At 37.2% G+C, this 13,507-nt stretch overlaps 1 protein-coding gene across 2 annotated transcripts in view; it reads left to right on the top strand.

Moving 5' to 3' along the window:
- LOC128680118 (catenin delta-2) overlaps window positions 1-11,756 on the top strand; it is a 40,254-nt gene extending 28,498 nt beyond the window's left edge. Inside the window, exons 9-20 of one of the 2 annotated variants that reach the window (XM_053762932.1) lie at window positions 70-288; window positions 737-918; window positions 1,331-1,490; window positions 1,879-2,068; window positions 2,419-2,510; window positions 2,995-3,170; window positions 3,268-3,409; window positions 3,814-3,986; window positions 4,616-4,781; window positions 5,099-5,227; window positions 6,484-6,617; window positions 8,144-11,756. In XM_053762932.1, the coding sequence (XP_053618907.1) occupies window positions 70-288; window positions 737-918; window positions 1,331-1,490; window positions 1,879-2,068; window positions 2,419-2,510; window positions 2,995-3,170; window positions 3,268-3,409; window positions 3,814-3,986; window positions 4,616-4,781; window positions 5,099-5,227; window positions 6,484-6,617; window positions 8,144-8,272 (1,892 nt within the window). In that variant the 3' untranslated portion in view covers window positions 8,273-11,756. The remainder of the gene's footprint in view (window positions 1-69; window positions 289-736; window positions 919-1,330; window positions 1,491-1,878; window positions 2,069-2,418; window positions 2,511-2,994; window positions 3,171-3,267; window positions 3,410-3,813; window positions 3,987-4,615; window positions 4,782-5,098; window positions 5,228-6,483; window positions 6,618-8,143) is intronic. The other variant, XM_053762933.1, reaches the window with a different exon arrangement.
- The last annotated feature ends 1,751 nt before the right edge of the window (window positions 11,757-13,507 follow it).

Here is a 13,507-nt window from a genome sequence, read left to right as displayed (position 1 = left end):
CAAAATTCCCACGAGAGGGAAGCTCCTGGGTGCTGAGCTGAAAATAATGTAATATAATGTACCTTCCAGAGCAGTACGGTGTGCACGGTGTGGGCGTGGGCGTGGGCGTGGGGGTGGGGGCGGCGGGGCGCGAGGACGGCGGCGGGCTGCAGTGGCGGGACCCCAACCTGCCCGAGGTCATCGGCTTCCTCAACTCCCCCTCCGACGTCGTCAAGGCTAACGCTGCGGCCTATCTGCAGCATCTCACCTACATGGACGACCCTAACAAACAGAAGACTAGGAATTTAGGTCAGTATCGATAAATACATCCATACTAATATTATGTCTTTCTATTTTGATGAACATTTGAAATAAATATAACAACGACCACTGTCGAGACGGAATTTCGAAAGAAACTCATTTAAACAGGGTTGGTCCCATTCATAGGCCAATTCAATGAAGGTGCAGACAACTAGCGCAGGTGTCTCACCCTGGTAGACTATTTAGTTTACTACTATTATTAGCTATATAGTAGTCTCAAAAATCACGTTAGACGTTTTTTGGAAACTTGATCAAATTTGACACCAGTTTTAGCAAAACACATTCGAAAAGAAAGAAGACGAGATAAGGGTAGGGATGATGATATTCAAATTGACTATTTGGCATTGGTAGTAGGTGTGGAAGGCAAGTAGAGAAACCACCACATTAGACTTACTGTAAACAAGGAGTATAAAGGTGTGGTGTATGGTTCCCCCAGGCGGCATCCCGCCGCTGGTGCGGCTGGTGTCGCACGACAACGCGGACGTGTGCCGCAACGCGTGCGGCGCGCTGCGCAACCTGTCGTACGGCCGCCAGAACGACGAGAACAAGCGCTGCATACGCGACGCCGGCGGCATCCCCGCGCTCATGGCGCTGCTGTGCCGCGCCACTGACATGGAGGTAACATGGAGTGATGAGGTGCGGGGAGAGGGGGCCACAGATATAGCTATGTGTGATACAGATATTGCTATGTGTTTCATCTATGGCCCGCCCTTTTTCTTATGATTACGGGGTATATACAAGTTGCGCCCCGGGGTTTCGATCTCGTGGGAATTTCGGTATAAAAATTACCCTACGTGTTATTCCAGGTTATATTCTACCCGTGTACCAAATTTCATACGTTTTACTTGAAAGAAGGGCTGATGAAGTGAAGTGAAGATGGACATTGAAGTGATTTTTGGCGAGGAGATAGAAAGGTGGAGAGTACATAGGGCACTTTTACAGCATGTGACTGTCTAATATGGGAAGATAATTTGTAATATTGCAAAGAAATAAAGTGTGTAAATAAATAAATTTGAATAATATCTTCCAGGTGAAAGAACTGGTGACCGGTGTAATATGGAACATGTCGTCGTGCGAGGACCTGAAGCAGTCGATCATAGACGACGCAGCGCAAGTCATCGTCAACAAAGTTATCATTCCACACTCCGGATGGCACCCCACCAATCCTGGCGACACTTATTGGTCTACTGGTGCGTTGAAGCATTGTTTGATCTATATAGACAAGCCTATGATTATATATTGTAGTAAAGTTAATTATAGAATTGTTAATGTCGATCTGTGCATACAATGTGTACTTAACTCGTGATTCTAATGAAAGTTAGCTCTTGAAGGTTTAAAATTTACGTACGATTTATTAAATCTAAAAACGGTCTTCCCAACACCTAATATTTTTGAAAAAGCTATCCAACAACACCATCATTCCCACTTCACGCGTAGGGGAATGTTTATTTCATAATTTTATTTACCCACGATTTTATGTACCCATATCAAATTACATTATTTTAGTAGTAACAGTTTTAGAGTTAGGTCGTGGAAGAGTGAAGAGTGTAAGGTTAGAAAGGTTCCTTGCCCCCGCAGTGTTCCGCAACGCGTCGGGCGTGCTGCGCAACGCGTCGTCCGCAGGCGAGTACGCGCGGCGCCGACTGCGCGCGCTGGCCGGACTGGCCGCCGCGCTGCTGCACGCTGTGCGCGCCGCGCTGCAGGCCAACGCTATCGGCACCAAGATCGTCGAGAACTGCGTCTGCGTGCTGCGCAACTTGTCTTACAGGTCACATACTGCATGCTGTAACTACCTAATGTGATGTCCCACTGGACCTCGGTGCCGCAGTGGTAAAATTTATAATGAACAACACAAAAACAATATTAAATATATAATGTACATAGTCAAAAAGTATATAAAAACATGACATTATCCAAATGCTGATAATCCTCCCCTAGCATTTTGATGTACAAGGTACATTCATATACTGCTATCTCTTTTATCCATAGCCCAACCTTATGTATTGTGAAGAGTATGTAGTATAGACATAAAGCAAGAAAATAGACCTAGATCAAAAAAATCTTATTGTTACCGTTAGCTTCATGGTAATAATGTCGTAAGTAACCTTTTATTTACAGATGTCAAGAAATAGAAGATCCCTTATACGACACAAGAGCGCCGCCCACACAGTCGTCGGGGCAGGCGAGGATACAGGCCAGCGCATCTAAAGGTAATACTAATTTATTTTATTTAGCTTTTATAAAAGCTAATGCTAGTGAAATATATTTCACTAGCTTTTGCCCGCGGCTTCGCCCGCGTTAATGGAATTTCAAGGTGCAAAAGCGCCGGTCAAACAATTTATCTATTGTGTCTCGATTTTGAGCCATCGACGGGTTAAATACATTTAAATTACTAATTGCATGCTACTAAGAAATCAGTAATCAGTTAGATAATAACTTTTGGTCTTGATCAAAAGTTTGTAATGAATATAACCAAGTATAAATAACTAACGGTGTCTCGCTGCTTCAATCCCGTAAATAAAATCAGATGTAATAAAACCTTCTCCATTTCACTATTAAACAGGATACGTATAATAAATTTCTCAGAGCATTGAAATCTACAATAAAATCTCAGCTTTAATATACGAATGTAAACAATGACACTTTTTAATTTTGTGACGTATTCAATAGTGACATAACAATTTATTCACCCAGGAGAAAACCTCGGTTGCTTCGGCGGCAGTAAAAAGAAGAAGGAGGGCACCTCGTCGTCAAACTCGACCAGTCCTCTGGGCAAGAGTGAGCCGGACACCCAGCCGCTGGGGGACAGCGTGTCCTCGCAGCTGGGGTACAGTGTGCCCAAGGGGACGGAGATGCTGTGGTCACCAGAGGTAAATATTAGTAAATTTATTTTGTAGATTAAATAAATTATTATCAAAAACTTACCTACGTTTTCGAATGATTTTTTTGACACTTGTCACTGTTTAGGTGGTTCCCCTGTACATGGCGCTCCTGCAGACTTGCTCCAACCCGGAAACCCTGGAAGCGGCGGCCGGAGCGCTGCAGAACTTGGCCGCCTGCTATTGGCAGCCTTCCATCGACATCAGGGCTGCGGTCAGAAAAGAAAAAGGTATGTTCTATTTTTGATTATTTAAATCTGTTTTTTACTGTTTCGAATTTTGAATCTATGAAGGTTAGTTTAATTTAGACAATATATTGTAATTTTTGTATAATAACCACCGAGTTATCGAGACCACGCCAATCGCCGCTCGAGCCCTTAATTTTTTCATCTCATTATTTTCTAAATTGTGAAGTATATATCAAAACTATTTAAATTTACATGGTCAGGCGTGGGCGTCGCTACTGTTGAATAAAATTACTCTAGTAATTGACTACCAATTTTGATCACCGAGTAGCAAATATTGCTTTGTATCTAAATCGAGATTAATATACATGGTTATACAAACATATATTCCGAGTTTATCCAGTGCACATTACGAGCGGGCCTAAGCACCTATTAATTAATCTATACAGGTTTACCAATCCTGGTGGAGCTACTGAGAATGGAGGTGGACCGCGTGGTGTGCGCGGTGGCGACGGCGCTGCGGAACTTGGCCATCGACCAGCGGAACAAGGAGCTGATCGGGAAGTACGCCATGCGGGACCTGGTGCAGAAGCTACCCAGCGGGGCGCAGCAACACGAACAGGTAATATACTTTTTTATTTGTTTATTTTCATTAATTATTTAGTTTATTATACAAAGTTTATGTATCATTCCGTCGTGGTCCAAATTATTTTTCATAAGCAGTTGCGATCGAAGACTATCATATACAGAGATACAAAAAAGAGAAAGTAATTAATGGGGTGTAATGCCAGTGAACGCTAGGCGCTGCCGTTGCGAAAGGTTAGTTTTCAAGTGAAGGAGCTACTACGAATGGAATTGCACAAGGAAGCGGAACAAGGGGCTGATAGTGAAGTACTCCATGCGGGATCTGGTACAGTTACGCAGTGGCACGAAGTAGCACGAACTGGTACAATTTATCTTTATACCATTTTTTTAGAGTGAAATAATTACATTGACAAGCTTTAATTCTTTCACACGTTGCAAGACACCGGGAATTTGTAGCTTTTTCGATTCGATTTTATTATCTTTTAAGTCTTATTTTTATATTTTATTGTTTTTGACCGGTAGGTCTTCGTAGGATCTCGTTTAGGTCACCCATAGTGCAGGACTTGGTATCATTTCATTATCATACAAATTTCTTAAAAGCAATGGTTTGGATTGTTTATATTGGGCTCAATAATATCGCGACTCACTAACGTACCATTTGAACAGGGTACTTCGGACGACACGATAGCGGCGGTGCTCGCGACCTTGAACGAAGTGATAAAGAAGAGTGGCGAGTTCTCGCGGTCGCTGCTGGAGGCGGGCGGAGTGGAGCGACTGCTAAACCTCACCAAACAACGCCACCGCCACACGCCGCGTGTACTCAAATTTGCTGGTAAAACTTATATTACATTTTAAAGACTGACTATATGTTCTTGCTATCGGTTGGAAACATAGGGGAGTCATAGGCTAGGAAAGATACAAAATAAGGAAGGATTTAAAATACTTGTTTTGACACCAACTTATTGTGACTTATTGTGTGGTAGAAGTGATTGGAAACGGAGGGCTTTTGTAAAATTAAAGATACGTGTTGAAATTTATATATTTATTTTCGTTACTAATGTTTATACGCAGTACAGCATGATGTAGCTTGTAAACGTTACATTTTTATTGTGCACAGTTTCCACTAGTGAATATTGATTTCATCCCCAGGTCAAGTGCTAATGACGATGTGGTCTCACGCGGAACTACGCGAGGTCTATCGCAAACACGGCTGGCGCGAAGCGGATTTCCTCACGCCTGCCAGGGCAGCCATGCCTAGAGGGTCTTCTAATAGCAGCGGTAAGTGGGGGGGATGTGGAGGGCATAACATTGTGTTTCGACATAATGATATTACACACAGATGATGATTATGGACCATAGAGTCCAACTGGTAATAATAATCCATAAGTCGCTGGTTCAAATCCGGCTCGAAGGACCACGAACTGTGGACGATAGAGTCCACCTGGTTCAAAGTATTTTTTGCGATTGACAATGTCAAAACCTACGCTAATGAGATTTTAAGCCAGTGTGGCCAGCGACATCGTGTATTGTTTCTAGTTTGTGGTAAGAAAAATATTCAATTTCGGCGTCACTTTCGACATTTAATACTTGATAAGTATAATAACAACTGAATTTGTTGTCACTCCGAATAACATAACAATTGCAACGTAACAAAAAGAAAACAGTTTTTATGAACACTAATAAACCACAGCACATTAATTAAATAACTTTCATTAAAGACTAATTCTATCGTCCTAACGATGTCGTGTACGAATACTGTGTATATACATTATACAAATATACAATCCATTCGTGTATGCCTTCAGACTGTGTATATGTTGTGACATATGTACAAAATGTTGATTGTAGATGACCCAATAACTTAGCTTCACTAATTAATTTATGCAAATTCGCCACATAGAAGTCCAGGACATGTGCTAGTTCTCACTTGTTTGTTAAAATAAAAGGCATTTTTTCTTAAAGCGTGCCTAAAATGCCTATATTTAAATACCGATCTACGTCATTGGGTCATCTATTTTGTATTTAATCATAACTCTCATAACAATAACCGCTATGAGAATCTTGCGCTGTTTTAAATATTGCACAGTCTATTTTGTGGGTGAACCTGTTTTCGTAATCGTGTAAAAATACATTTGTATAACCATTCTTTAAATTTGAAATCTTATGGGTAACATTTTTATGATTAATATAAAATAATTGGACATGTTGATAACTAAAGGAAAAAAAATTGTTTAAACATTTAGTCATGCGAAAATGAGGACCTCGCTCAAATGTACAAATGCTTTTGCAAAATGTATACAATGCCTCTCTAAATAACAATTATTGTAAAATCACTTACTCTCACTCTCCTATAACATGGGAATCGTTCGCTTTCAGTCTCATCTCTCCTCTCAATCAGGATTTTTATACCCAATCAGAGATCATTATAATTTGTATTTCACAATATCACGTGATTTGGATGACAAGGATCCGCGCTAGGTTCATCCACAAAAGCGGAGTTGGTAGCAAGTATCGCATAGTGTGAATTGGGGCAGGTCAAGGCACCCCCTCCTCCGCCCCCGCCGGCGCCCCGCACTCGCCCAGCAACGCCAACAGCACGCTCAGCAGACCCATGGCCTCCACCGGCGGCACCCGGTACGAGGACCGCACTATACGCAGGCATCGTGAGGTATACAATACAATAGAATAGTCTTTTATGAGCACATACATACAAAAAAAGAAAACTTAAGCCTAAAGTGTGCTTTAACTTTTTATGTATAACAAGGTAAGTGTCTGCGCATCACAATAGCAATAATAACGGCTTAGTGTTTTGTACGTCACTAGTACACTTGTTGTTTCTCTTGAGAGAGCTGGCCTCTTGAAACATCAAGCCAGTTGTCAAGCCGGCAAACTTGAAAGTTTAGAACACCTAGGGGTTATGTGCATTGGCACTAGAGATTGACTCTGATTTTTCTTAAAAATTCGGCACAAACCCCACTATTGAATTTATTTATTTCATTTAGAATATATGACGTGAATAAGTACCTGAGTAGCTCTAATTTCCGATTATATTTATCTATATAAATCAATCAACATGAAAAAATTAAATTTTTTTAAATCAATTTAAAATAATTGATTTAAAAAAACTAACTGAAAAATATCTTGCTTTGACTATAGATAATAACTCAAAAAGAAACACACGTTGAAACTCTGATTAAGAAATGTACAGGCCTTCTATTATGATGCTATTGTGATGTGGCTCCCCAATCGCTAAGTGCAAACAAAGACGACGGTGATTCGGTGGAGATAAATTAGATTGGCGTCTGCAAAACGGAAGGTAGGTGACATCTACTAAAAGGTAACAGGCCGATTCTACGCTCAATACACCAAGAAAGTAAAAAAGTTCGACCAGCTGAAGTTTTGATAAAACAGCAAATGCTGCTAAGCGACCTTAAAAACAAGACGTGGACTGCTCACTGTCAGTATGTACTGTACTGTATGTGTTTTAAAGACTCCCCCATGTAACGTACCACCCCACATCCAATGTGCTTTATTTTTTTAACCAGCTAGCTCTGGTCAGACTTTTTTCTACTTGAACGCTAGAGCGAGAAAGCGATAATAAAAATAGTTTGATGTCTAGAAAGATCTAGACATCAAAATATTCATCAACGTCGGTCCTTAAATGCAATCATCTGGGCTTCTTAAGTTATAGCTTATAGCTTTTGTAACTTGTCACTTTCAACCATCTCGCTATATCGATAGCACATCTCATTGCTGATCTAACTTTTAACATATTACTTTCTTGTAGAGTCTTACGTACACACATAAGGTACGTAATAGTTTCAAATATGTATCTTTTGTAAAATTCTGTTGAAAAACAAAATTATATTTTTGATATGTTATAAATAGTGTCTGCGTAGAATAAATAAAAACCTATGAAAAAAGAGTGTAGTAGTATAATAAACTTCATTAAAAGAAACAATTTTAATTGACACTGGCGTATATCGACCACGTCAATAAAAGATAGCCTATGTTACTCCTGAAGGTTTAGACTATCTCTGTGCCAAATTCATAAAAATTACTGGTTTTTCAGTTTGTTCGCTACAAACAAAAATAAAAATCTTTCCTCTTTATAATATATTTTATAGATAAAAGCAATATATTAAAGTTAAATCATCTTGTTAACAAATGTACTGATTAGTAATTTCCTTTCAGAACGATGACATGCCAGCGATGGACCTAAACAACTACCAAGATGGGCTGGGGATGGGCAACCCAAACGGCAGGCCAATGAACTTGCAGGGCGTTCAGGCGCAGATGCCCATGCCTCCTAGCAGTCGTTAGTATCGATAGAAGGCTAAATGGGGTGGGGGTTTTGCTCTTTAGGTAGTGATAAAAGCAAAAATAAGGGGCGAGAGCACAGCTCTTTAAAGAATACAAGGCGAGTATTGCATTTCAGATTGTCGAATAAGTTCAAACGAATCCTCGCATAAATGGGATGGGGCGTTGCCCTGTAGATTGTTAAATAAGTTCAAATTAACTCTCGGTTCAAAGGGGCGGGGGTATTGCTCTTTAGGTAGCTATAAAATCCTTAATAGGGTGGGGGCATTTGCTCTCAGATTGTTGAATAAGTTCAAAGTAATGTAGTCGTACTAATTAATACCTCATTAACAATTGACTTGCATAATGCTATCTCACTTGTTTTAATAAATTAAACAGGACATCTTATTTCCACATTAAAAAAGTAGTTATTAAGGTATTGAGATGTTTTGGTCCTTAATTATTTATATATCAATGTTTTCTTAATAATGAAGGGCATATATACTATTTCCTTTCTTAATTTAAGGTTTATGTTCAATTCGGCAGTCTAAAAAGCAATGGCCATGTAAAGTTATGTAGACAAGAATTAATATGCACAATTTTTACGTTGTAACAAACGCATACGTGTCGCTGATTGGTCGCTGTCGTGTCAACCTAGGGCTCGTGCAGGCATCTGATTGGATGTTGAAATCGCAAATAATTTCATAAATAAGTGTACTATAATACTACTCAGGGTGTTTTGTTATTTTAATTATTCATGTATTGTCTCGTTCTGTAGATAAGGACAAACAATATAAATAATCTATGAATACCGATCGTAAATATAAAACTATAGAATTTTAGTTCAACGACATCACCGCTAGAGGTGGTGTAAAAACTAAATTATAGTTTATTTACGATCGAGTATAATTACGCTGATTACAAAGTTACACTAGTGTAGACCAATTAATTTGCCTAAGGCCTAATTTATTTCATAACCTAGCGCCATTTTGTGTAAAGATCATGTCAATTCCCAATGTATATAGTCGTGCCATTTGTATTTTGTGTATTTTAATAATTAAAGGGTTTTTTCTGTAGATGTAATGTGTATCGGTATCAAACTTTCAATCAAGGCTCACGTCGATAGAACGCGAGAGGTAATATAAACGTGGTAATACTGAGCCTATTTATATTGTTATTATAACTTCAGGTTTCACAAGTGGCAATGTATAATTAAACTGAATTGCACCATGTATTCTTATCTCTAAATATACCCATGTAATAACTAAACAAGTTGCGTAACTAATATTTACATTGTAATATTCGTATTTGAATATTATTGTTATTGTTTATATATAACATTAGTTTCGTAGTAATCACGAAGCCGCACTGTGAAATCGAAATAATTATGCATTACCATATGTTTCCGACGAGTTGCGTTCGAGATTCGTTCGATTTCGCAGCTCGCGGCGGAATAGAACCTATGGTATATAGAATTTTGTAATATTTTGTATCCATTCCATTCCACGGCCCTTTACGAGTAAATGTAATATAGGTGTCTATGTCCTCTTGTTATACATAAGGAATATCCGTCTTATATTTAGCGTTAAGATGCATTTATTATGGGACATTCGCTCTCGTATTACATATATATTTTTGAGTTTAATAATGCAATACAAGACCAATTGTGAGATTAATTTTCGGTAGATAAGTTTAAAATGCAGTTATTAACGAAATAAATAAGTCAAGGGAACATATTGTCGCTTGTCATTTTTTTTTTATATAAACGAAAGTTTTTACTTTTCCTATATTTTTATTCTGAGATTTCTACATGAAAATGAGCTTTGTCGAACACTTGTCGATTGCATTATTAACTTCAAAAGTACGTGTTGAGTTCGATTGAATCTTAAAGCGCAGCTAACCATGTCTTATTCATATTGAGACAGCGTTGATCTCTATATACATACGCTGTTACGTCGTCTGGCTGTAAAACACGTATAAAATTGGCCGCCGTGAACCGCGAATCTTGGCTGTGTGACATTTTGTTTAATCCAAAGGTTTATGGCATGAAGTCTGCATACGTGATCGACAAAACATGTGTTTTATTGAATAAATTTTATCTACTATATGTACATTTTTTGTCAAATAAAATAAAAAGAATGGACATATTGCATTTATACTAATTGTGCAGAAAATGTAACTAGAAACGGATTACTACGATCGCGAATACTCCCCCAATTAAATATGAAACTCGTTAGCTGTATTACAACATTCCTAATGTCCTTTAAATAGCCATTCACTGTCTAGGCGGCGGCATACAAATGCCCTCACTGCGGCTCGAAACGAAAGCTGCTAACCAATCCTATTGATTGATACTTCCTATCAATTATAAATGAGTATATTTAATTGAACTCATTCGCCATGGAACATTGAACTCTAAGACTCTAATCATACAGTTTTTATTTGTAAATGCTTAAAAAACAGCCAGATGACTTAGCGAGCGCATCGCAACCGCGAACATGAATATTGTGAATACAGCTTTAAAATGATTATTTCAATTTATTTTCCCTCCGTCGATGGTTTTAGTTGTAGTGTAACTATTTATTTTACATTAAATTGTAAGGTTAAATTTTTATTCGTAGGCGATATCTTAAGGGGTTTTGTGAGGACATTTTTTGGATATTTTTATGCACAATAAAGCATTTCTACACGTCCTCGTCAGGGGTGACCAATGACTGATCAACTGGTTCAAGCTATCTCATCCAGTGCATTATAATTATTTAAGTACCCGTGTATGTAAGTTTTTGTATGATATTTTATTAAAATGTAAGCGAGTGTACAACAGTTTTTGACAACAATAGCTTGCCAGGGCGACGTCGCTTCTATGAAGCGAGTTTTTTTAAATGATATTATAATTATTTCACTTCAAACCTTTCCTTAAGCTTGGTATAAGTTAGTTGTAAGAAATTATTTAATCACCATTTTATTTTATTTATCGCGTGTAGATGAGGATTTTAGACAAATGTAGGCATTATTAGATAAAGTTGTTTTATAATGTCTTTTAATACGATCTGTCTGTAAATTATATCTATCTCACTAAAGCTTCTATAGGCAATTGTATTTATGCAATCGATTACATTGTTTGTCTATTAAGATACCTTCCATTCACAGATCTCTAGAACTTAAACTTTATTTGTAAGTTGTAGTGTCACTTACATTACCCGGGAGAACCTATCTAGTGTTACACCACGATATAAAAATATATAGTAAATGTCTATGGTCAACCATAGATTTATAGAATTGTTGGAACAGTAATACTCGGTTATTTATATTTTATTTAAAATTTTATATTGAAAATTATTTAACAAAGTGGGATCTTCGTTTGTCGTTGCCGCGTAGTATAATGATATAGCTCTTATGTCTTGTTGTACGTAGATTTTAATAGAACATTATTCGCTTTTACAGATACTTATGATTAAACAAATTATTATATTATTATCACAGAGAATTAAATGAATGATTTTTTTTATTTGGTTTCTTTTTATTTATTTCCTTTTCTTTCATTTTTTTATTCTTACGAACTTGAGCATGGTAATTTTGATGTATTTTTTTAAATAAGTTAGGCGAACATGTCTAATATAAGGATTTATACACACTGTAAAGACTTAAACCGGAAGTGAGTTTTTGACGCTTTTACCACGATGCAATAACTATGTAGTTACCTTAGTTTAGTTGTTGTTGGCTTCCAGCTTTATTTCCCATTCTTTAGCGAGACAAAAATATGGTATTTTTACTAACGATAATTGGGTACTAGAGAAAAAATGTTGTAGTAATACGTATTATTAATTAGAAGTATGATTTTTTTATCTGTTGTGCCCACGAAACGAAAAGACAACGTTGAATTGAGAACTTGCGTTTTGGCGGGAATTTAATGTATTGGTGAAGTCAATAGTGTGAACTATATTCGCGCTGTATCCAAATAAGAACTAAATAATGTAAATGATAACAATATATTACAGCCTTTTATAGCCTTTTTCATATGCATCTATATATTAAATTTCATCCTAAGATGTTCTATTTAAGATAACACAAAATGTTATATTTAATTAATATAATATTAAGTATTATCTATAACATTCGAGTTTATTTTATTTTCCAACGAAGAATGGATTATATATGTAATATAACTTTTTTAGCAAGTAGAAAAACTTTTTTTTTTTATTTGCAAAAAAGTTAAACACATTACAGAATACTTGCCAAAATAGATTTTGTAAGTTATTTATAACAAAACGCGCGGGAATAGTTCACGGGATGACTTCGAATATTGTTAAGCGAATGATAAATTTCCTATCTGTATGAATGCTCACGTTTTATATTTATCTGTAGTGTCCTTAATATTAAATTAATCAGTTATTGAATTTATAGGTGTAATAAAGTCGAAGATCTAAATCACACCACTTCAAATATATTTTGAAAATATGGATAGGATATAAATGACGTAGCATCTCGATCGCTGCCTCGCAAAATTAACTTACGGTCTTATGATTTAAGGTCCATATTTGAATATTGAGTTGTAGAGGTGTAATTTAAATCTAAAACTTTGTAGGGAGGAGGGTTATATGTAACGTTAGGAGCACGGTTCTTCGGTGGTGTTATGGGGTCCTTTTTTTACTCGACATCGTACGGGGCCGTTCGCGCGGCCCGATCCACAACAGTATTATTCAGTAATATCATGTACCAACGTTGCTAAATACACTTAACTACATTTATTAAGCGTTTCATTTTGCTCCATGGTTAAATTAAGGATTATTTCAAATATTAGTGCTATTTTAACTTTCTAGAGCAGGTACGCTCGTATAACATAAGATACACCTTATTTTTTTTCGTTTGTGCATAGAATATACAAATCTCAAAATGTCTAGCGATGACAAAATTCGACATTCTGCACCTAAACACACTTTTTTAGTCCTAATATCTCCTTTTTGACGAAAATGAGGCGAAATCTGGCCTCCACGCGACCTGATATAATGGAAGCTAAGCCTTGAAGTATGTATTTTCTCTAAATAAACCAAACAAAACCTAACTAATATAAGTCAACATATTAATAGAATAGAATAGCAATGTTCACATCGGTTAATATCAATTTTGACGTAAGAAATGCTCATATCGATTTAAAACCAACAATAATAGGTACATAATTTGCAATTTCGACTTATGAAATACTCATATAGCAGCACACGGCCTTACGACCGGTTTACGATGTTGCCGCTCCGAGCGGGA

The sequence above is a fragment of the Plodia interpunctella genome, chromosome 23 (assembly GCF_027563975.2).
Source record: "Plodia interpunctella isolate USDA-ARS_2022_Savannah chromosome 23, ilPloInte3.2, whole genome shotgun sequence".
Classification (NCBI taxonomy): domain Eukaryota; kingdom Metazoa; phylum Arthropoda; class Insecta; order Lepidoptera; family Pyralidae; genus Plodia; species Plodia interpunctella.
This window is presented reverse-complemented; position numbering and strand designations above follow the sequence as displayed.